The 22,613-nt window shown below is 48.6% G+C and overlaps 1 protein-coding gene across 2 annotated transcripts in view; it reads right to left on the bottom strand.

Annotated features, from left to right (window-relative positions):
- SLCO3A1 (solute carrier organic anion transporter family member 3A1) overlaps positions 1 to 10,907 on the bottom strand; it is a 309,333-nt gene extending 298,426 nt beyond the window's left edge. Inside the window, exon 1 of one of the 2 annotated variants that reach the window (XM_066354829.1) lies at positions 10,141 to 10,907. In XM_066354829.1, the coding sequence (XP_066210926.1) occupies positions 10,141 to 10,320 (180 nt within the window). In that variant the 5' untranslated portion in view covers positions 10,321 to 10,907. The remainder of the gene's footprint in view (positions 1 to 10,140) is intronic. The other variant, XM_066354830.1, reaches the window with a different exon arrangement.
- Positions 10,908 to 22,613: the final 11,706 nt, after the last annotated feature.

Raw genomic sequence — 22,613 nt, 5'->3', positions numbered from 1 at the left:
TTTCAGGTACAGTACTTTGGGGCTTATATAACCGGTGAAGTGGGCAGCTTTCCAATTCCAACTTTGCTTGTGTGCAAGGTGGTCATTTCTCATTCTAATCAACTGGAGATAGGAGAGCAGCGGCGTCAGAACGGGGAGCAAATCTAACAATTAGGGAACGAGCAGGCCCGTTTCACACGTGCCTCTTCCGAAGGGGCGAAGAGGGAAAGACAATGGAATAGCCATTCCCAAGAAAGGATAGCAACAGACTCTAACCGAACAACACCATTGGGACACTGCCTTCTACACGGATCCTGTAAGTGCAGAAATGAAAGTAAAAGCAAACATTTCTTCTTTCCACGAGTCCCCGTAGTTGCAGGAGTGATTTAGGGAGCACACAGCCCACTTTCTATTCCAGTCCCCAGGATTAGGTTGAAAACATGCTCAGCTCCTTATTAGTTCTGCTAACTCCACATAACGGTGGCTCAGGTGGCTTTGAAGTGAGAGCCACCGCAGGCTCTAGACCCACCGAGGAAAGGTGTCAGGCTAACGTGGACAGCCAGGTTCATTCCCAGGGACCCACCCCAAAGCGCAATTTGGTCAGATAAATTAGAATCCGCCACCACATATCACAGCATCTCACATGTGGATGGACAGACAGGTACGCAGACAGACCAGAGGGCATACCCGAGGCCCCCAAGTGGACTCGTGCGATGACACAGTGGCCCAGACCTTCTGCCGTACCCGAGCAGGGCAGCCGGGGGCCACTGCCTGCCTGGATGGGTCTGCGGACACAGCCCGCTTCTGGGTCCTCAGAGCGCTCATGGCAAGAATTCTAGCAAAAACCAACACTAAGGAAATAAGACACCCTTGTTACTATCGGTACTCTCTTTGATTCTGTTACCAGGTAAGTTGAAATGCCACTTGGGATATGACAACCCCGAAGATAAAGCTACAGCCGAGGAACCTGTGAAGGAAATCATGAAAGCAAAGGGAAAAAGAGTGGGCTCCACACCCCTCCCCCACCCACCCCCAATCTCCGCCAAAAAGTAGGGCTTGTAGCAACCTACGTTGCCTCTTACTTTCAAATGTTCTTATTGAGGGTGAAGTCATACGTGAGACTTTTGTCTCAAGTTCTGGAACAGTCTAATGACCAACTATTATCTCTTAGATAGTGAAATAACCACTCCCTGCACCCTGGCTGGGTTGCTCAGTGGCTAGAGCGTCATCCTGGCACACTGAGATTGTAAGTTCGATCCTTGGCCAGGGCTCATACAAGAAGCAATCAAAGAGTGAACAACTAAATAGAACAACTAAGTGGAAGAACAAGTTGGTGCCTCCTCTCTCTCCCAAGTCAGTGGAAAAATTAAAAAAAAAAAACAAAAAACAGCGGCAGCTGGGGTGGGTACCACCATTTCTAAAGGAGTGAGCTACTCAACCGGCCATCTGAAAGGGCTTCCCTTTTTACAAGGGCTCGTCTCAAAGCCACAAAGGAGAACTGAAACGAAGAGGTAGGGAAGAGCCCACTGTGGGGACTCTGCCCGCATCTGGCAGAAGGTTTCCTTTCTGTAGATGTTGTTTCCCCTCGCGCCCAGAATGAAGCTGCCCCCAAGCCGCACCTGCACAGCTGCAGCCGCAGGAGGCCCAGCGCCTTAGAACGCTCTGGCTTCCTTCCTCAGTGAAGCCAGCTCGGCTCACCGAGAAGAGCGCGGTTCCCTCCCTCTCTTCTTCCCAAGGGCAGGTGTGAGCAGCCCGCAGAGAGAAGTACAGCCACAGGAAGGGGAGTGGGGTGGTGCTGGCACGGAGCACGGGGGGCGCCCGCCCCCCAAACAGTCACCGCAGCCAGAAGCCGAGATGGACACATCTGCAGGGAGGGAAGGCAGACTGCACCCAGGGCTGCTCGACTTTCAGAAGCCAGAAAGGACCCAGATTGAGGGAGTGCCTATGTCTGTGCCCGCGGAGCCCTGCTGAATACGGCGGGAGGACGCTGATGAAGGCCCAGGTCTTTTCGCTGATGAAGGCCCCGGGTGCGCGGACGGCCAGAGACCTGGGCCCTTCCCGGCTGCCAGGGCTGAGCTCCCAGGTCGCAAGTCTTAAACAAGGCTGCCTGGAGGGCAGCATATGTCCACAACATATGTCACTTGGTCCCCTCCTCCCGACACCCCAGGCTGTCTTGAAGTGGCCACTTTTCATCCAGGAAAACAGAGCAAGCTACAAAGGCCCAGATCTCTAATCTAGGAAACATTACCGAGGCGTCAACAACATCCCAAATCCTCATGTCCCTGCAAGCGGCTTCCATTGTGCCGAGGTCAATAATATGTCATCATTAAGACAATTACTGAAGACTGCACCCTATGAGAAGCACTCTATCATGTGCCCATTTATTTACTTATTTTTCTTTTCCACGTGAGAGGAGGGCAGGTAGAGAGACAGACTGCCGCGTGTGCTCTGGCCGGGATCCACCCTGCAATCTCATCTAGGGTCATGCTCACAACTGAGCTATTCTCAGCGCCTGAGGAAGAGGCTCCATGGATGAGCCTGGGGTGATGCACTCGATCCAATGCAGCCATAACTGTGGGAGTGGGAGAGAGTGAGAGAAAGAGAAGGTAGGGGAGGGGGTGGAGAAACTGATGGTCGCTTCTCCTATGTGTCCCGACCCGGAATCAAACCAGGGACATCCACACACCGTAGCCAATGCCCTACTGCTGAGCAAACTGGCCAGGGTCATGTGTCCATTTATTTAAATCTCTCAACTATCTATAAGATAGGCTCTCGTTAGCTCCCATTTTCAGATGAAGATAGTGAGGCATGGGTAAGTCAAGTCTTCAGGAGCTGGGACAAATCCAGGTGTTTTGACTCCAAGTCTTTTCACAGCTCAACTGCCTCCCGCCACAACACTGTCCCGGTCTTCTCCACCCTGTGGGCCCAGACCAGAGAGAGCAGCAGGGACGAGGGCTCCCCGGCAGGCATCAGGGCCCCTGTCCCTCCCAGCCACCCCTGTACTGTCCCTGCTCCACTCACTTCCAAGTACCCATTGACTATAAGTGGTCAAGATAACTATGACTATGGTGGGTTCCTCTCCCACACGACTAGTAATTTTTACAGCATCTTTAAGAGAAAACGGATTGCGGTATTTATAATACGGGGAATACACAGAACTAGCCACTGGTACTTATGTCTTACTTTGAAACATTTTAGCTCCTAGACAAAACGTTCATGCAGAGTAGAAAATGATCTGAGCATACGGTTCACTACACCAAAGTCGAAGCTTGATTGACGTCATTTTACTCCTCATTTGTTGGGACCACAAACTTACTATGTTGATAGTACGTATGCATAACCATGCCATTATTAATAATAACAGCTAATGTGCCAGTTAGTGTTCAAAGTGCTCTATGTGTACTGGCCTGACTCACAGCAACGCTATGAGGGTAGGTACGATGACAACCCCAGCTCCCACAGGAAAAACCAAGGCACAGAGAGACTGAGTACCCAGACTGAGGGCACAGAGCCGGCAAGCGGAGGACACAGGAATGAATGGTGGGTCTTGCTGTTCTCCGCCCGCGAGCTTGAACCATCTAACTTGCAGTTCTCGCCATTCAGCAATACTACTCGTCACATCGACCCGTAAGCACTTAGACGCCATAAAATACAAGAGTCTCAAACCACGTCAGTTCACTTGTCCTATGAACCCAGGTCGTCGATCCCACTTTTTTCCTTGTTTACTGTCTATTTTGTGGATATAGATACAGAAACAGAAAGCAAAACTCCAGTAAAAAAGCAAGGATGCTTTCTTTCCAGCCTACAGATTGCCAAAGACGTTTCTGAGGGTGGATGAAATATAGCTGACTTGTCATCAGGGGAATTCTATATCCCTGTGTAAGCCATGCTATCAAAATTACCACTGACATGTCCCTTAATGTCGTCAACAAAGTACAGCGTTCAGTGTTTGGTGTATGTGACCCGGTACTGGGCGTGTACATAAACATATCACGCATGCAATAATGTAGAGAATATACTAGATGACACATACAAAAGACAAGTTAGCAGAAGTGGTGGTAAGTCCTTTACTTTGGAGGAATGCGGTTATTTAATGCAGTTAAACCCATGCAAGTTACAAGTTACTGTGTTCAGGAAGTTGGGAGGAAGGTACTGTAGAAATGTAGACAGATTGCTTCCACCACAGCACGGGGTGAGCACCTTCTGCATACCTGCCTGCCTGGCCCCTAGCAGAACTCACCCGCCTTGCGTGACACCTCTGGGAGCCCCCTGGAATCCAAGGACCAAGGTCAGCCCAGCAAGGGTCCCTGCCCCTCCCATCACCTCCGCAGAAGGCCTGGCACAGGCCCCGAAACCAATGCCGACAGACCTGGGCTCTATCTCTGTAACCAGCCTCTGTCATCAGGGGAATTCTGGATCTTGTCTTGATTCAAGAGCTGCGTGCGTCTCAGTGAAATTCAGCTGTCCCCTCACCATTGCTGGTGACATGGCCCTCGTCCCAGGGCCAGGCTGCTCAGTGAGCCCCGTCTCGGAACGAGGCAGCACCTCAAAGCTCGCTCGAGGACGAGCAGGAGAAATTCACAGAGACCCTCGGCCTCAAGCGGCCTCTGCACAGGAGGGACCTACCAGCCTGACCCGGGCCGAGGCTGTTCCAGCAGCAGCAAGGACAGCCCCTTACACCCTGAGCAGCTGATCAGCAAGGCACTGCCACAGCGCGAGGCCTCTGGGGCATCCTCTTCATAAGGTATCTCAAACCGAAAAGGGACAGGGTGACAAAATTCAACAAAGCAATCTCGCTCACTTTGCAACGAATTCAATCCCTTTCAATTAAACACACAAGAGCCCTGGCCGGTTGGCTCAGTGGTAGAGCGTCAGCCTGGCGTGCGGAAGTCCCGGGTTCGATTCCTGGCCAGGGCACACAGGAGAGGCGCCCATCTGCTTCTCCAGCCCTCCCCCTCTCCTTCCTCTCTGTCTCTCTCTTCCCCTCCCGCAGCCGAGGCTCCATTGGAGCAAAAGCTGGCCCGGGTGCTGGGGATGGCTCCTTGGCCTCTGTCCCAGGCGCTAGAATGGCTCTGGTCACCGCAGAGCGACACCCCGGAGGGGCAGAGCATCGCCCCCTGGTGGGCAGAGCGTCGCCCCTGGTGGGCATGCCGGTGGATCCCCCGGTTGGGCGCATGCGGGAGTCTGTCTGACTGTCTCTCCCCGTTTCTAGCTTCAGGGGAAAAATAATAATAATAATAATAATAAAATAATAAACACACAAGAGAAATCCCCTCTCCCAGATCGAAGGTGTGTACACCAAGCTGGTGTAAAGGAATTTTCAGGAATAATATGCTCCCCGAAATCATGATTAGCTAACCATTTTCAACCAAGCTGAAAGAAAGAAAGAAAAAAAAAATCAGGGTAATTTTATTTCTTACTACCTGGGGCTATATAGTAATTATGCAAATGACAGGGAATTTGTCACTTTGAGTAAACCGTAAGTGTGTAAAGTAATTTGATTAAGTAAAATAGAGTTGCCTTAGTCATCATACTAATTTGACAAGGACTTCAAAAATGTCTCTCAGCTGTCTGCTTCTGCGTTAAATATGAAAAAAAAAACAAACCACTTTCAAAATGATGCTTCTTTAGGAAAAAAAAACAAACAATGAAAACTAGAGCAGTTCCACCTCAACCATTAATCATCAGCCCACTGGGCGCTCTCGGGCCTAAAGGAAATAAAAATAAGCGACTTGAACGCAGTGAGCTGGAACCCTGTTAAACATCCTCAGTCATTCAGCGCTCTACTTGGTCACCACCACCTCAGACTTAGTTTTTGCATGACTCTACATGGGGAAATGCCGGGGCCCATGGCCACAGGGACCACCTGTGTGCCCCAAGCAGAGACCACACTGGCCTTTTCAAGTTTTTATCCTGAGGAAATTCAAATGCATTTGTATGTGAGTGTCAGTGACAACTGCCCAGAGGTGGCGGAGGCTCTAATTTCCTGCACACATCCTTATCAGCACCGGGCCTCGGTAACTTGATATATATATATATAACACACACACACACACACACACACGAACCTCTCCGCGCAGAGCTACCCTCCTAGACTGGCCTGCAACATCTCGGTGGGTCTCCACAAGACATGGAAAAGTGCACGCCGACATGACTTTCTCTCCATGCCTGTCCCACAGGCCCGCGCCTTCTCCAAACAGCCCAAGACTTAGGAAGATGTTACAACCTGGCAAGGAGGTCAGTTCAGACTGGAGCCACCCGAAGCAAAGACCCAAGTGAAGGAAAACTAAAATGTGTTCTCCACTCTGCACACGGTAGTGATGATCAAATGGAACGGGTCTCTCTTCTTACCTGAGAAAATAGTCTATAGACCAGGGGTTAGGAACCTATAGCTCGCAAGCCAGATGTGGCTCTTTTGATGGCTGCGTCTGGCTTGCAGACAAATCTTTAATAAGAAAAATAATAACGTTAAAAATATAAAACATTCTCATGTATTACAATCCATTCATTTCCTACCGCTCATGTTCATGGTTGCGGGTGGCTGGAGCCAATCACAGCTGTCCTCCGGGACAACACCAAATTTTTATTGGATAGTGCCTAACGTACATGGGTGGTTGTATGGCTCTCACGGAATTACATTTTAAAATATGTGGCGTTCATGGCTCTCTCAGCCAAAAAGTTTCCCGACACCTGCTATAGACCGTCAGGCAGTTTAATTGATGAGGAGGGAACATCCCTGGGACTGCTGGTGGGTCTGAAGCATGATTTCTAATAAAATACCTCAAACAGTAACTGATCTCAGAATCCACAGCTGGCCCGGGTAGCACCTGCGATAGCTTTTCTCTATTATCGCTACCTCTGGGATTCAGGCTCAGTGTCAGTGTTCTACACTCCCCTGGGACACCCCCAAAATCCAGACAAAAAGTTGCTGGTCCCCTGGCTGGCTAGTTTGACAGCTGGTGGCTTTCTCATATATAGAAGCTCCCCACGCTGGGCAGGCTCTCCAAAGGAAATTGCACACACACACCGCGTCCTGCTCTTCCAAGTTGCTTCTCAAATCACATGCAACTTCTTGTTTCAGTTGGGCAACTGGGGAGACTGCACCCATGTCATTCAAGATACTGGTAATATGTCTTGACAGAGAAAGAATGGAAAAATGAAGTCCCCAAATGTAAAAAAAATGGCACTTGGGAAGACAAAATAAAAGGCATGGACATTTGGAATCAAGTAGGAAATAACGCCATGGGCATAGAATTTGGGATCCTTCAGAACACACGCCTTAGCACATGGACCTCACGTGTGTGATCACCAACACACATGGGTTTTCAGCAGGGGTCCCCAAACTACGGCCCGCGGGCCGCATGCGGCCCCCTGAGGCCATTTATCCGGCCCCCGCCACACTTCCGGAAGGGGTACCTCTTTCATTGGTGGTCAGTGAGAGGAGCACATTAACCATCTCATTAGCCAAAAGCAGGCCCATAGTTCCCATTGAAATACTGGTCAGTTTGTTGATTTAAATTTACTTGTTCTTTATTTTAAATATTGTATTTGTTCCCATTTTGGTTTTTTTACTTTAAAATAAGATATGTGCAGTGTGCATAGGGATTTGTTCATAGTTTTTTTATAGTCCGGCCCTCCAACGGTCTGAGGGACAGTGAACTGGCCCCCTGTGTAAAAAGTTTGGGGACCCCTGGTTTTCAGGGTTCCTAAGAAAGCCCGAGATGAAGTAAAAGGGAGACATTTGTCTTCCTGCACGCATCCTGAAACGGTTGCATGCTCAAATTATCTGTAACAAAGTCTCTCACGTAGCTAGAGGAATAACAAACTTTTCATTCCACCTGCCAAATAACAGACGAAAACTCCCAAGTGACCCAGAAGAGCAAAACCCATAGCAAGCCGATTCAGTCAACCCTGGCGAGCAAACTATTTATTTTCATGAGGTTCAGACGCCAGCGGAGCGCCAAGGGCAGCCAGGCAAGGCAGAGCCCTGAGCACCTTCTGCCTCCACTCCTAGTAATCGAAATGAATTCAATTTCCTAGGCCCCTGCTCTCCCGGGCCTCCATCTGCTCTCTGCCGGTCACCTGTTGATTCCTGTTACCCTACCCCTTCAACCAGGCTTTCCACCGACCCCGGCTGGGAGTGTCAGGAGTTCCTCTGGCTGTCACTTTGCTTATTGCAGGATTCAAGTCAACTTCCTCCCTCCTGGCTGTGGACATGCACTACTCCACCAGCCCTCTGCTTCTTCGCTTTCTTAAGGACCTCGGGGCCACTCATCTGACTGAAGACCAGCTTCCTTTCTCTCTATAGTCCTTAGATCAGTGTACGCTAAAAATAAGCTCATGCCTTGATCATTCATGGTGTGAAAAGTTCTGTTGGTGTGTGCCACACGTGGATGTCCCACTCTATTGAACAAAAGTGGTTTGAGGCAAACTGTTAAACTGGAGGTAGCTGCCAATACACTCATTGCCCTCTTTTAAACACAGACCCATATTCCTGGTTAGGACTTGTACACTTTGTATATGCTACTCGTCAAGACCAACCTATATTTATTAGTGTGTATTTGCATCTTAGTAATACATGTACCTAGTTTAATAGTTTAACAAATTCTCTCCAAGGAAGGTCTAATAAACTGACTCTCAAGACACAGTTTTCCCCTAACCCCCAAAACTCAAAAGGCCACATCATGTATAGTAACTACAAAAAAAGTGCATCTTATAAAACAATAATCTAAGCAGAGAACAAAATGTGCTTTTGGCCACAGGGTTCATCTGCAGCATACAAGTCATTGGATGCACAGAGACGGGGATTTAAATGCCTTTCATCTCACAAGGAGCAAAGGAAATACATTTCATTTTCAGAACTGCAACTCTGTCACCCCAGGAACAGAGCCGAGTTTGCACAATCTTCTATCATAGCTGTATAACTGACTTGACCCCACGCCACAGACCAAGCCTGCTCCTACATCCTTCTGACAGCAAGCCCGAGTCCTAGGAGACGGATTATGAATGGTACAAGGTACTCAGCATCACTGACTCGGCTCATTAACTGTAACCCAAGGCCAGGAAAGAAGGATAAGGGGTACCATCGGGAAGAGCGCGGTTCTCTCTGTGACTATCCAACAGGCAAAATCTTGTCCAATTCTCTCTCCATTAAACTTGCTCACTAACACTCAGTCTGTGACATCTGATTCCAGTTTCAGGTCAATAATCAAGTAATGATTTAACACTATACACTCTGAAATTTTTCCTCACTTTTAGGCAGGGCTATACTTAGGTCTGGACAGGCACTCTCTGGAACTCAAGTTGGGACCACCTGCGCGGTGGAGAAAGCGGCAAAGTGGGTATTTGACAGTGCTGAGTCATTACAAGCTGTTTCTTCTGCTCTATTATGCACCCCTGAGCCGTTTGAGCATTAATATCCCCTTTCAGAAGGCAAATGAAATAAACATATATTGCGGGAAAATGAGGTAACCCCCTTGTGGGTGAGAGACAACGGTGGGGAATTTAGGTCTAAGAGTGGACAGCAGGACTACACAAACTCGCAGCTGCTCTCCAGGTATGGTAACTTTATTCCAGACGCTGAGAGATGGCTCTTAGGATACGGAGGGGGAATAGTCCCCACGTAACCCTGGTTCGGATCAGGCCACACTCGGGCGCATTTTACTCTAAGCTGTTAAATCTCCCCCATAATTGGCGGATGGAGAAAGCGCCCGGAGAAAATGATGCATAATGGATTTGTTCTCGAGGCGGATAGAACGGAAAGTAGAGGACGCAGGATGCTAACTGGCTTTTCTTCCCATGTGCAGATCACCTGAAATCCGCGATGCCTTCCGCTCCAAGGGGGCTCCTGAACTCGCCCTCTGGCTGCACTTTCCAGGGGGACAGAAATGCTTTCACGCCCACCTGACTGCAGCCTCCCCTCCTCGGGTCCCCCCAGCCCCCGCCGGCCGCACGAGCAGCTGCCGGCATCCGCGGTCCCGCCCGCCCCTGGCTCGCTCGGCAGCCCCGGCCGGCGGCTCCCCCGGCAGCCGCCTCTGCACCACTCGCCAACCTCCACGCCCGGCGGAGGTCACGCCCGCCCATCCCCTCCTCGTGCCAGCCGGCCGCCCGGGCGCAGCGCTGGGGAAGGGGCCCCGCGGCGGAGTTGGCACGGGGACTCACCAGGTAGGCGCCCACCGTGCCCTGCGCCAGCATCAAGGCGCACTCGGACACCAGGAAGATCTTGATGTTGGAGAAGCAGGACACCTTCTTTTTCTTCTTCTTGTTCCTCTGAGCCTCGTCCCCCTGCAGCTCGCCGCTCCGGCCGCCGCCCGACGAGCCGCCCGGCTTCTTCCCCTGCATCCTTCTCCCGCCGCCGCCGCCGCTTTCCCGCTCGCCCCGGGAGTCCGGGCCGCTGCCGGGCGGGGTTGCGCGCCGCGAAGCTGCGTGCTGTCCCCACCCCGGGCCCGCGGCGGCCGCCCCCGTCCTGCCGGAGCTGGAGAGGTGGAAGCACAGCTCCTCGCCGCCGCCGCCGCCGCGCTCGCCCCCTGCCGCCTCCTCCTCCTCCGCCCTCCCCTCGCCTCCTCCTCCGGCTTGGGCTGTGCCAATCACAGGGGCTCCTCGCGCCGCCCGCCGCCGCTGCCGCCGCCTCGCCGCCCGCGGACACCGGCCGCTGCCATCGCCGGCTTCCCCTATCACTCCGGCCGCGCCGGCCCTCGCCTCCCCTGCCTCTAGCCGGGGGGCCGAGCGGCGCTCGCCTGTGCCCGCCCCCGCTACCCCGGCGCCCCCGGGAGGCGCAAAAGGGGAACCGGTGTGGGACGCGGAAGGCGGACCCGCGGCCGAGACTGAGAGGGTCTGGCTGCCCGAGGGACCTGGGAGAGGGGGAGTCCTTGCGGAGTAAGCGAGGCGCAGGGGACCGGGCTGCTCGGGAGGAAGGGAGCGAGGGAGGGAGGGTGAGAGGGAGGGAGGCGGTGCCCGACCCCTAGATGGCGCTGCGGGGCTCCGGGCGCCCCCGCGGACGCTGGGTGGTACTGCAGGAGGAACGGGCGGCGCAGAGATGGGGTGCGGAGGCGCCCCCGCAGGGCGGGGACCTAGAGCTCCGGCATCGGGGCGCTAGACCGGAGGGGAGGGACTGTTTCTAGGAAGAGAGTAGAGAATGAGTTCTCAGAAAGGAGTTGCGGTCTCTCTTCACCTCCACCCGGCGATTTCTGGGGGCAGATGTTGCGCTCTGGGGCTTGGGGAGGTGCCAGAGGTCAGAGCTGCTTAAAGCTTCCGCAGCCTGCCGGCTTCTGCTCTCCTGGGCCACCGAGTGTGCCTAAATGTCCCCAGACCGAAAGGAGAGAAAGGAACGGAAGCACAAGAGAGAAGTTCCATTCACCCTTCGGAGCCGCACCGACTCGAAGTCGCCGCCAGCCAGCGTCTAGGCTGCTGCACGGTCGCCACGACCCAGCAGAGGGCCTTGTCCAGCCCTCCCTCTGCCTGGAGCCTTTCCTTGGCATGATGCAGCCTGGGCTAGCAGGAAGCGATTAGCCACAGGCCTGCTTTGGTCCCCACCCCTCCCTAGTTTTGTGGCTGGGGCCACTTTTCTTGGTCTTGGCCTTAATGTCTGGGCCTGTGGCAGCCGCTCTTTACAAATCATTACCCGGAGTTTGTGCTACAAGGCACCACCATTAGAATCCGCTAGTCCTCAGACAGCCTTTGGAAGCTCAGAGGAAGCTGGAAAAGACAAGAAGTACCAGGAAGCACTGAGCAACTTCCACCTGGGCCATTGTAGGGGTGGGAGTTAGGGGGACACGGGGGGTGGGGGCAGATCATTTGAAAAGCCTTTCCTCAATAATCGTGTCAAGGAAAATGATCCACTCTCTTATATCAATGCAGGCCTAAATTCGAAACTGAATAGACTTCACCATTCCCATAATTTTCACTTACTCCCTGAGAACTTGAAGGAGAATGCGTAGAGTAATGATGGGGTGGCTTGCCGGACCATTTAAATATAAACTGCTCGGTCGTTCTGTGGTTCTAGACATGATCTCACCTAGGCCTGGTGTCCCGTTCAGATGCTCTCCTCCCCTGTCTGGGCTGCCTCCTATCTGCCCCCGCTCCCAACCCCCCCCCCCACACACACACACACTGTTCCTGTCACCATGGCTACACTATTACCCCTGTCTGTCACCTCCCTACGGCGCCTCCCTTGCTCCCCCCCTCCTGGTCCCTCTCTGTAGTCAACTTTTTATGCAAAATCCTGCCTTCATCCTTGGCCTCCTCCATCATGCAGACGTTTTGGGACGGCTTCCTGGCTGCGTCCTGTGAAGCCCGGGCTGAGCGAGCCCCTTCCCCGCTCCCACACTGTGTGCTGCGAAGCAGAGCTGAGATGCTTTACTCGTTTCTGAACAGCGATCCTGCTGCTATTGCAATGGCACTCCTACCGCATTAGAGTCTTCAAGTCTTATTTACATCCTTACTTTGTAATAGCAAGAGCTAATGTTTACAGTCTGCTTACTCTGGCTGGGCACCATTTGTTCTAAGCCTGCACCGGCACTTAACAGTTTTATCCTCCCAGCCATCCTCTAAACTAGTTCCTATTATTAGCCCTGTTTTCACAGATAAAACTGAGGTCCAGAAAGGTTAACTAACCTTACCAATGTCACATAACCACTAAATGGCAGAGCCAGCGTTTGAAACCTAGATGTTTGGTACCACAGCCATGTTTCTCAATGACCCCCCACACACACACACACATATTTATCTTCCAGGGGTCTGGCCATGCAGGATGGCGAGATGCATATTGTTCTTATATTATAAGTGGTGGCTCAGAGATGTGTAGTGACTAACCTAAGGTCACACAGCTCAAAAGGGACAGGACTTGACTCTGAAGTTCAGCTCTCTGCCCTATACCTCATTGCCCCATCTACCATCCAAAAGGGAGATGGGAAGTTTTGACCATCTATTTTAGATTAAAACCTTTTAAAAAAAAAAAAAAAAAAATCAAACACTTTTGCTACCAGGGAAAGGATTTCGTGTTAGGGTTGTAGATTCCTCCTATAATTAACAATAAGCAGCCATGAAAATGGCCCTGTGCCTGAAGCCTTGAGAATAATCAAAGCTGGCCAGAAGGAAATTAGCTGTCAGCCTCATGACAGTCAGAAGGAAGGGTTTTAACCTGTCCCATCTCCTTCCCTCTCACTCCTCCTTTACCTCCGTCTAAATCAGGGGTCCAGGGTGGTGAAGTGTACACACAACTAGCAGGGACGTGTGCTGGCTTCTCTCCTACGCAGACAGAGGGAGTGACAGAAAAGCAGTAACTGTTATCCATACAGCATGTGATTACTGATGGAGTGCTTTGAGGTCCTGTGTCTCATAGGAGCCTCCCCATAGGGAGCGCTGGTCTTATTACCCCCATTTTACTCATACAAAAGAGCAACAGCGACATTTTAGAGCTCACAGCTAGCAAGTGGCAGGGGTTGAAACCTGCTTTTTCTATCCCTGAGTGCTGGGACCACTGAGGAGGGGGAGGGTGGAGATGAAGGAGTTTAGGCCTCCCATGATCTGTGGTGTTCCCTCTAAGCAGCCTCTGAAATGGATAATTGACCATCACGTCAAACAGAGCTTAAATCCCACCCAACATCTCAACCTGCTCCCTTAGGTGTTGCCGTCGAGAAACACAAGAGCCACCCTCCCAGGCCAGTCTTTTTCATCCATCCATCCCCCTAGTGGCAGATGGAGAATTTAGGAATGATGAGATCCTGCATTTTTTTTTTTTTTTTTTTTGGCCTCTGGACTACTTTTCTGGGCCAGGTGACTTCAAAGTTACATGTGAATATTGTCAGTTAAGGCTGTAGCTCCATAGTCCCTTACTTTGTTGGTTACCAGAGGCATTCCGAACGCCAAGGAGCCATGGAATATAGAAGTCTGATCTAGGGAGGCCCAAGGACGATTGGGAGACACGGGAAGATACAATAGCTTTTGATTCCTAAAATATTAAGTAGGGTGTGATTAGGATTGAGAGAGCTTTTTCTTCCCCGCTCTGGAAAGGTCCATCAGTTCATTTCTGTGGGAGAGAAGTGGGTTAACTTCATGGGCATGGGGGTGAGCGGGTGACAATATCATCCACTGTTCCTGGGCCACGGCGAGATTTCACAGCAAGCAGCCTCAATGTAATTCGACACAATGAGAAACTGTTGTCCAAGTAATTCACATGAACCATCTTTTGCCAGCTTCAATTTCTGTTCACAGGCAAATAGAAAGTTGAATAAATGTGAAGAATGGCTTCTGATTTTCACTGGGGTGGAAAATAGATGCTTAGATCTCACCCTCTGGGTGGGTTTTTTTTTCTTGTTCTGAAAATACAGCAATGATATATTGTGTCCAACCAAGGATACAACTGGCATAAGCCAACTTCTTTGGCTTGAAACTAATATTAGGACTAAAATGAAGCTTACGTCCGTCCTCTTCCTCAGAGTTTTCCTCCTACCCTCCCCCCACTCTACTTTCCAATTAGCCTGGTCCATACGCTTTTCCACCATATAGCCTGTGTTTGCTACTTACAATATTCATAGTTCTATATTTGAAATTTTATCTCTTAATTTGACTATATCTTAAAGCTCAGAAAAAAGTGAATAGACATCATTGCAAATACAATTTTTTTTTAAATGGTGAATTCAAAACCCACATGGAGAAACAGAAAATAAGAAAGAAAAGAGAAAGAATATTGGTGGAAATTAAAAGTAGAAAAGAAATATGAAATAAAACAAGAGAATTTTAACAAATAAGAAACTATTTTTAAAAATAAACAAAAAGAACAGAATTAAATGGATATATGTTTTGTTTTGTTTTTTATTTACTGATTTTAGCAAGAGGGAGGGAAGAGAGAGAGAAAGAGAGAGCGAGACAGGAACATCAATCTGTTCTTGTATGTGTCCTGACCGGGGATCGAACTGTCAACATCTGAACTTAAGGACAATGCTCTAACAAACTGAGCTATCTGACCATGGCTAAATGGGTATTTTCATGGCAAATTTTACCTGACTCTAAGGTAATTACCTCTATAGATGTTCCATTACCTGAAAATTTCACCAGTGACAACTTTCAGACTTATACAAAAACAGATAATTCCATGTTATATTTTCCAGATATAAAAACAAGAGCTGAAAATATAGATTCATTTCATGAATTCAGTGTAACACTGGTATAAAACTTGACAAAGATATGCAACAAAAGAACAATAAATACTCTGAATTTTCAGTGCCCTGTTAAACATTCCAATGCTTTGATGAAAACCAAAAGATAAGCCATATTATCTTTCTTGTATTACTTAGTGATTCTCAAGTTCATTCAGATGAATTACAAGGAAAAAGTAAATTAAGAACATATTAGAGCCCTGGTCAGTTGATTCAGTGGATAGAGCATTGACCTGGTGTATGGAGGCCCTGTGTTCAATTCCCAGTCAGAGCACACAGGAGAAGTGACCATCTGCTTTTCTCCCCCTCCCTCTCCCCTTCTCTCTCTTTCCCACCCTGCAGCCAGTGGCTCGAATGCTTTGAGCATCAGCCCCAGGTGCTGAGGATAGCTCTGGTTGGAGCGCATCAGCCTCTGTTGCTAAAAATAGCTCAGGAGCATTGGCCCCTGGCTGGGGGTTGCCAGGTGGATCCCAGTCGGGGTATGTAGGAGTCTGTCTCACCATCTCCCCTCCTCTCATTAAAAAAAGAAAAAAGGGGAAAAAAAAGTGAGGCGATTTAGAAGGCATATTCTACTAGGTATTAAAATATAGTGCAAGTAACACTGAACCAACTCAAGAACTGGCAGATTGATGGAAGGGAATTTTGTTGTTGCTGTGCTTATGTATTAAACAACAAAAAAAGTGAAAAGAGATTCATCAGAGGGTTGAGAAATTGACTAATTCAGATCATCGCCTCATCAGGCAGCAGCCCCAAACTAAAACAATAAAAACAGATGGGTTAAAGAACCACACGTAGACAAAAATATAAGTGGATACTTTACCAGCTCTCTGGAGAGGGAGAGACATTCTAAGCAGAAAGTAATTACAGAGGAAAAGCTACATAGATTTTAGTATCCCACAATTAGAACTCCTCTACATCAAGAAACAGTTCACAATAAAAATCACAAATGGGGAAAGGTAGTTTAGCAACAGACCAGAATAATAATATCATCCAAACGCGAAGCACTGTTACAAATCAAGTCCGACCCGGATGCTCCAGAAGAAACGTGGGCGGAGGAGTCACACAGAATTTTTTTTTTTTTTTTTTTTTTTTTTTTTGGTGACAGAGACAGAGAGAGACAGAGAGAAGGAGAGATAGGGACAGACAGGAAGGGAGAGAGATGAGAAGCATCAATTCTTTGTTGCGGCTCCTTAGTTGTTCATTGATTGCTTTCTCACATGTCTCTTGACCAGGGGGCTACAGCAGACCGAGTGACCCCTTGCTCAAGCCAGTGACCTTGGGCCCAAACTGGTGAGCCTTGCCCAAACTAAATGAGTCTGCACTCAAGCCGGCAACCTCAAGGTCTCAAACCTGGGTCCTCTGCATCCCAGTCCAACGCTCTATCCACTGTGCCACCGCCTGGTCAGGTCAGAAAAATTTTTTAAAGGCAAAATCCAATACCATGCAAAAATATTTACACCCATAACTAATCAAATACAAATGAAAGCAGATACAAAATACATTTTATTCACCCACTAAAAATGCCAAAACATTTTTTAAAGGAAGGGAGTTTGGGGGATAAGTGGTGACAGAAGAAGCCTTGACCTGGGCTGGTTCACACAACACAGTGTGCAGATGATGTGCTATAGAATTGTACACCTGAAGCCTATATAATTGCATTAACCAATGTCACCCCCAATATAGTCAATAAAAAAGGAAAAAAATAAATTAATAAAAATGAAAGTTTTCTGTGCTGGTGAAAGTTTGACAGAAAGGCTCCCCAATAAATTGCTGGCAGAGATATGAATTTTTACAAACTCTCTGTAAAGGATTTGGTAATATCTATTTCAGTAGTCAAACTGTTCACTTTCTTTGACTCAGAAAGTCCCTTCCAATAACTCTATCATAAGAATATAATCAGAGACGTGGGCAAAAATATAAGTACAATGTTACATACTCACATACAAGTCATATTTAGCACAATGGGTTCTGCAGTCAGAGTCAGACTACCACAACTTACCACCTACTAAGTTATGACTATGTACAATTTACCTCACATTTCTAAGCCTTGGTTTACCCTTTTTTTTTTTTTTTTTTTTTTTTTTTTTTTGGTGAGAAGAAAGGAGATAGTGAGGTAGACACCTGCATATACCCCTACTAGGATCCACCTGGCAAACCCATCTGGGGCCGATGCTTGGACCAACCGAGCTATCCTCAGTGCCTGGGGCCAAGCTCAAACCAATCAAGCCACTGGCTGCGGGAAGAGAAGAAGGAGAGAAGGGGAAGGGAGAAGCATATGGTTGCTTCTCCTGTGTGCTCTGACCAGGAATTGAACCCAGGATGTCTATATGCTGGGCTGACACTCTTATCTATTGAGCCACTGGCCAGGGCCTGATTTACCCATCTTTACAATGGGAATTACAATAGTATCTGACCTAGCATGTGTGCCTATCACCAAGCCTGACTCATAAGTGGCAGATTTTACATTCATATACATTTCTGAGTTACCACTCAAAAAACGAACATGCGTTAGGATTACAATTTAATTTTTTTCATTAATATTGAAATGCATACGCACACTTCGTTATTTCTGGACCCAAATTGCCTCACTTATTAGGAAACCTGCAGCAAACTGAGATTTCTTGCTCACTCTGCCCTGGCTCAAAGGCCTAAAGAAACCCTGGCTGCTGTCAGTGCCGAGCTCCGTGCTGCCGGGGCGATTCTGGAGAACAGATCAGACAGGAGTCTCTTCGTTTTTTCTTCCTTCTAGCTCTTACCACTCAAAGCAAGTGTTCTCCCACTTCCCTGTCCACAACCCTCTTCCTTGGGGGCAGAGGTGGGAGGGAGCCTCTGGCACAAGCCCACTGTGGCGGCCCCCAGCCCCACCCAGCCCGGGGATGGAGGCTAAGCTAACTGCAGCCAGACCAAACACTTGGAGAGTTCCAGATCCCCTCAACAACACGATTAGGAAGTCTGGAGTTACCGGTCAGGGAAGATCCTTATAATAAATGTAACAAAACCAGGACTCGGAGAAGGAGCTACGTTAACTAAGCCGAGGGAAGGGAAACAGTGCTCGGGTCCTTTCAGTGAGGCCCGGGGACCACATCTTTCTTCCTTTGTATCCGCATTCAAATGTGCTGGGGGTCAATGACTACCAACCACAGAGACAAACCTGTGGGAGAGAAAATACGGGGAAAACATGGATAAGTAGAGGGTCCTCCAAGACTGAATTTCAAACAGAGAGAGTCTTTGAAATGAATGAAACCCATCCCTTCTTGGAATAGCAAAAACTCAACATGCCTCCAACCAGAACAATTACTTCTAGGGAAGCAGAAAGCCTTAGGTACACTTCCCAGGGGTCAAGAAGTCCGTCTGGGGTGAGACTGGAAATCAGTGTGACAAAGGGCACCATGAGATGGAGGAACAAAGACCAAATGCTCAAAGTCCTTGAATGTCAGTGTGAGCTGAGGACAAGCACCGAGCCACTATCATGGCTAGAATTATGAAAGAAACAAGGTTCAAGGAGGCGTCACTTGTTGCAGCAATATACTGAAAAGTCTTAGAGGTCAGTAAAACCTCATGCTATATAAGAAGTGTCAAGTACAGTAATTTAATTTTGTTAATAATATTAGAAAAACATCAAAGTGAACTCATGATGTTAAAAAGAGATATTTTTTTCCAGCCAGAAGTGTCTCAACAACAATAGCCTCTTCTTCACAGCCTGTTCTTACATGAAGTCCTAAATGCCCAAATTTAAATGTATGATATTCCACTGGGCCCTGGCCGGGTGGCTTCATGGTACAGCGTCAGCCCGCCATGTGGATGTCATGGGTTCGCTTCCTGGTCAGGGCACACAGGATGAAGCAACCATCTGTTTCTCTACCCCCCCCTTCTCTCTCTTTTTTTCTCTCTCTCTCTTCCCTTCCTGCAACCATGGCTTGGTTGAAGCAAGTTGGCCCCGGGCACTGAGGATGATTCCATGGCCTCTCCTCAGGTGCTAAAATAGCTTGGTTGCTGAGCAACAGAACAACGGCCCCAGATGGGCAGAGCATCACCCCATAGGGGGCTTGACAGGTGGATCCCAGTTGGGGTGCACGTGGGAGTCTGTCTCTCTGCCTCCCCACTTCTCATTTAAGAAAAATAAAGATAAGTAAATAAATAAAAATAAAATATTCCACTGGAAGGAAACTAGTACTCCTGGGGTGTGCATGAGCGTGCTTGCACACACACACACACACGCACGCACGCACGCACACACAGCAGAAGGAGCCCTGAATACGCCTATTGTTGCCAGAAACAGAGATACTTTCAAAGATGTCAGGGACCGGGCTAAAAGGACACAAGTGGTAGCTTAGAGGTCTCCCACTGGCCACATTATAATGTGAGAATCCAGAAGGGCATAATAATTGTGGTTAATTGAAATATGATGAGTTTGTGAAAGGCCGCAATTTCACAACGATACTAAGAAGAAAGTTAATAGAAAGTATACCGAAGGTAATGAGGATGAGCATAGAAGTGTGGCTATTAAGGGACCTGTTTAATTTTTTATTAATTTGAATGAGAGGAGGTTAGCATAAATTGATATTTTATTTCCTCTATTAACTCTTTTTTATGTTAAAACATGGACATGGACCTAATCTGCATAAGTGGAGGAGAAATACGGGACTGTGAGTTAGCCAAACCGCTCGGGCAAACACACAGAACCAGGAGCAGGAGGGATTTCTAGGCCCCGGTGCTGACACAGTCGCTCAGTGGAGAAGAGGTTCATGCTGTGTTCCAAGAGGTGACACTGGCCAAACGTCTTCAACAGGGGCACTCGTTGACCAACCTTGGTTCTACCTGTCCTGCAGGTGACACCTCTGGAACAGTGGTTTCCACCCTTCTTACACTTAGGGACCGGTGAAAACAGGAGAATTATTTTGGGGACCACTAAGGCAGACGTCACCCTGAGCATAAGCAAATTTGACTATGATCATTGCATCTGTAATCTTCATATAACATCAGGGTGGTTCACTCCTTCACCAATGGGCATGAAATTTCTGGTGGACCCCTCTGAGGACTGACAGTTGAAAAACACTGCTCTAGAGGATCCCCTGGATTATAAAGAGTCACTAGTGTGGCATCCATACATTTTAAACAATGCTAATAGATAATGTCATGATTACCACAATGACGGGATGAAGGGCTATTGTAATGCTGGCCAAGAAGACTTCACATTTGATGGGGAAATTCCAGGCTACTAAAAACTAAAATCCACAGGGAAAGAACAGACACACATTTTTTAAATTGATGTAAAAGGAAAGTTTCAGCCCAGTCCATAGCTTGGGTTAAACTGTCTCAGAAGTAATCTCAGATATGCCACATCCAAAAAAGTAATTGGTCACCCAGATCGTGCAGCCTTGACTGTCTGCCATAGATTCCCATTTTCTGCTTGGTCTGGGTAAGAACTCTATAACCTTGGAAAAGTGTATAATGAAATGCTACAGTAATGTTACGAAGTATGGAAGTGGTATTAACCTAATACAGAAATTGGGAAGAACATATGATAGGAATAGGTTTAGGTATGAGCACAGTAACATTCTGGGGAATCAGAATATTTGTGTATGGTTTGTTTGAATATGTGATTATTTGAAATCCTGAAAAACATGTCAACTACAACAGGGTGAAAAAATGTCCTTTAAAAATATAACATAGGCCCTGGCCACTTGGCTCAGTGATAGAGTGTCAGCCCAGCATTTGGATGTCCTGAGATTGATTCCCCATCAGGGCACACAGGAGAAGAGACCATCTGCTTCTTTGCCCCTCTCCCTCCTCTCTCTCTCTCTCTCTCTCTCTCTCTCTCTCTCTCTCTCTCTCTCTCTTCTCCTTCTGCAGCCATGGCTCTATTGGTTCAAGTGCATCGGCCCTGGGCACAGAGGATGGCTCCATGGAGCCTCTGCCTCAGGTGCCAAAAATAGCTCAGTTGTGAGCATGGCCCCAGATGGGCGGAGTACCAGTTCCAGATGGAGATTGTCGGGTAGACCCTGGTCGGGGCGCATGCAAGAGTCTGTCTGTTTATCTCCCCTTCTCTCACTTGGAAAAGAAATATCATATATATATGATTTTTTTTTTACAGTGACACAGCTGGACTGTCCGTGTTCTGGTCGATGGGTTTACAGTGACACAGCTGGATGTGTCCGTGCTCTGGTCGATGGTTTACAGTGACACAGCTGGACGTGTCCGTGTTCTGGTCGATGGGTTTACAGTGACACAGCTGGACGTGTCCGTGCTCTGGTCAATATATATATCTCACATCAAGGTTGTTGTTTTTTTTATAAACCTTTTAAAGTTAATTTCCATTGCAGTTTTGGGAGCAGAAGCCAGACAATGATGGGACTGGAGTAAACGGAACAGAGCCAGGATCAGGACCAGGACCAGGACCAGGACCAGGACCAGGGAAAGGCAAGTGAGGACTCGAGAGCAAAATGGAAGGAGGTATCAAAAAACTAAGTGATCAAGATTAGTAATATGTTACAGTTCACAAACATACACACACACACAACTGAGGCAAAAATTTCATTATTAGCATTGTCTTTACTATAAGAAATGTATACTGATATTCTCTTTTAAAAAGACTGATAATATTTTAAGGCAGTGTGTTTTAAAAGTCAAAATTAATACAAAAAAACCTTAAAAGTCCCTGATGAGCCTGACCAGGTGGTGGCACAGTGGATAGAGCGTCGGACTGGGATGCGGAAGGACCCAGGTACGAGACCCCGAGGTCGCCAGCTTGAGCGCGGGCTCATCTGGCTTGAGCAAAAAGCTCACCAGCTTGGACCCAAGGTCGCTGGCTCCAGCAAGGGGTTACTCGGTCTGCTGAAGGCCTGCGGTCAAGGCACATATGAGAAAGCAATCAATGAACAACTAAGAAGTCGCAACGCGCAACGAAAAACGAATGATTGATGCTTCTCATCTCTCTTTGTTCCTGTCTGTCTGTCCCTGTCTATCTCTGCCTCTGTAAAAAAATAAATTAAAAAAAAAAAAAGTCCCTGGTGAACAAATTATCAACATTTTAAATACTGACAGGGTGGAAACTAAGAGAGTGCGGACAGTAGGTGTGAGTCATGGGTTCTTTCTCCGAAGCTGCCCGTGTGCCGGGACAGAGACAGGCTACGCTGGGGGTCCCCAACCCCACAGAAGTGAGCCGGCTGGCTCGCTGGTTTAAAGATAGGAGGAGATTCAGCACATTTATATGCCGAGTAGGGGTCTGAGCCCTTCTTTCCTCGTCCAGCAGTGGAATTACAGGCAGACGGGGGAGTGCGGGCACTCCAGGCAGAGTCACAAGGCACACTGAGTCTTCCCTAGCAGGCCCGGTACTGAGGTGGGTGGGGGAAAGAGCAGTTAGAGGTCCCTGGCTGGGGGACAGCAAGAGAGCTGAGGGGAAGCCAGAGTGGAGCAGGGCTCAGCCAACACCTGCTTCTCTCCTGAGCCAGACTCTGGGGACACCAGGCAGCACGAGGC

The sequence above is a fragment of the Saccopteryx leptura genome, chromosome 13 (genome assembly GCF_036850995.1).
Source record: "Saccopteryx leptura isolate mSacLep1 chromosome 13, mSacLep1_pri_phased_curated, whole genome shotgun sequence".
Taxonomy (NCBI): Eukaryota; Metazoa; Chordata; class Mammalia; order Chiroptera; family Emballonuridae; genus Saccopteryx; species Saccopteryx leptura.
Note: the sequence above shows the minus strand (reverse complement) of the source record. Positions and strands in the feature narration are given on the sequence as shown.